Here is a 1557-nt window from a genome sequence, read left to right on the forward strand (position 1 = left end):
TTCACCATGTTGGTCAGGCTGGTCTCAAACTCCTGACCTCAGGTGATCTGCCCACCTCGGCCTCCCAAAGTGCTGGGATTACAGGTGTGAGCCACTGCACCTGGCGATGTTTTCCGTTTTTACGTTTTTAAAATTTTATTGAAATAAAAAATAGAGGCAGGGTCTTGCTATGTTGCCCATGCTGATCCTGGGCTTAAGTGATCCTCCCACCTTGGTCCCCCAGACTGTTGGGATTACAGGCATGAGGCACGGTACCTGGCCAGACACTTTCTTATATAATGAAATCCCATTTACCACACATTAGTCTGTATGCATGTCTCTGCAGATAGCGAAATCTGTAAGCAAGCCCACCAACGTGTCACCTGGGATTTCTCTAGACACTGCCAGGGGTTGTGTATTTGGCGGAAGGGCAGCTGAGACCAGGCAGTTGGGTGATATATATATATATATATATTTTACAACCCACATGTATCAAGTTGCCAATAAGTAAACAAACAAACAAACAAACAAACAAACAATCTTTCTTGGAAGAAAAAAAGGTAGTCCCGACACGACGGTTCACACGTATAATCCCAGCACTTTGGGAGCCCAAGTGTTCAAGACCAGACTGGGCAACAAATTGAGACCCTGTCTCTACAAAAAATAAGAAAATTAGCTGGGAGTGGTGGCATGTGCCTGTAGTTGCAGCTACTCGGGAGGCTGAGGCCGGAGGATCGCTTGAGCCCAGGAGGCTGAGACTGCAGTGAGCCATGATTGTACCACTGCACTACAGCCTGGGTGACTGAGTACCCCGTCAAAAAGAAACAGAACAAAATAATAAAATAAATAACAAGATTGCTTTAAAAGCATCTTAAAATCCTAGAATTAAAAAAACAAAACAAAACGGAGGAATAGCTAAAATAAGCAAGCTAACAGTGGTTGCTACAGGAGCATTAAAAGCCTTTGGTGAGAGGTCTGACTTGAGTAAGCTGTGAATTTCTAAGCAAAATACAAACCTTTTCATTGAATGCTGGTGCATCTTTGCAGATTAACAAACTCTTAGGTGAGTTCTTTTTATCGGAAGAGGACTCTGTCTCATCCTCTCTCAAGGCAGATTTTGAAGAACCCAAAGAGTGGGAATCTTGGATGGCTAATTGCTCACTATGAATAAGAAAACACAACAAAAACAGATATCTTAAAACAATATCATACATAGATCACTCTTATACTTTTAAAAGTATCTTAAAAGGACAAACAAGTGTTTTTGTTATTGAAGCAGCGCAAGTTTGAGTACAATATTATAGATTGGAATAGAATATTATAAGTTAATGCACACCTTTTGCAAACAAGAATGAAAACAAGGCCGGGCATGGTAGCTCACGCCTATAATCCCAGCACTTTGGGAGGCTGAGCCGGGTGGATCACAGGTCAGGAGATCAGCACCATCATGGCCAACATGGTGAAACCCCATCTCTACTAAAAATATAAACATTAGCTGGGTGTGGCTGGGCGCGGTGGCTCATGCCTGTAATCCCAGCACTTTGGGAGGCCGAGGTGGGCGGATCACGAGGTCAGGAG

The 1557-nt window shown here is 43.4% G+C and overlaps 1 protein-coding gene across 1 annotated transcript in view; it reads right to left on the reverse strand.

The window, feature by feature from the left end:
* Nucleotides 1-1557, reverse strand: part of CCDC62 (coiled-coil domain containing 62) — a 70911-nt gene that overhangs the window by 36335 nt on the left and 33019 nt on the right. The window contains 1 exon segment of the mRNA XM_011948477.1: nucleotides 996-1140. Within this exon segment, the coding sequence (XP_011803867.1) occupies nucleotides 996-1140 (145 nt within the window).

This window comes from Colobus angolensis, unplaced genomic scaffold, assembly GCF_000951035.1.
Source record: "Colobus angolensis palliatus isolate OR3802 unplaced genomic scaffold, Cang.pa_1.0 Scaffold28, whole genome shotgun sequence".
Lineage (NCBI taxonomy): Eukaryota > Metazoa > Chordata > Mammalia > Primates > Cercopithecidae > Colobus > Colobus angolensis.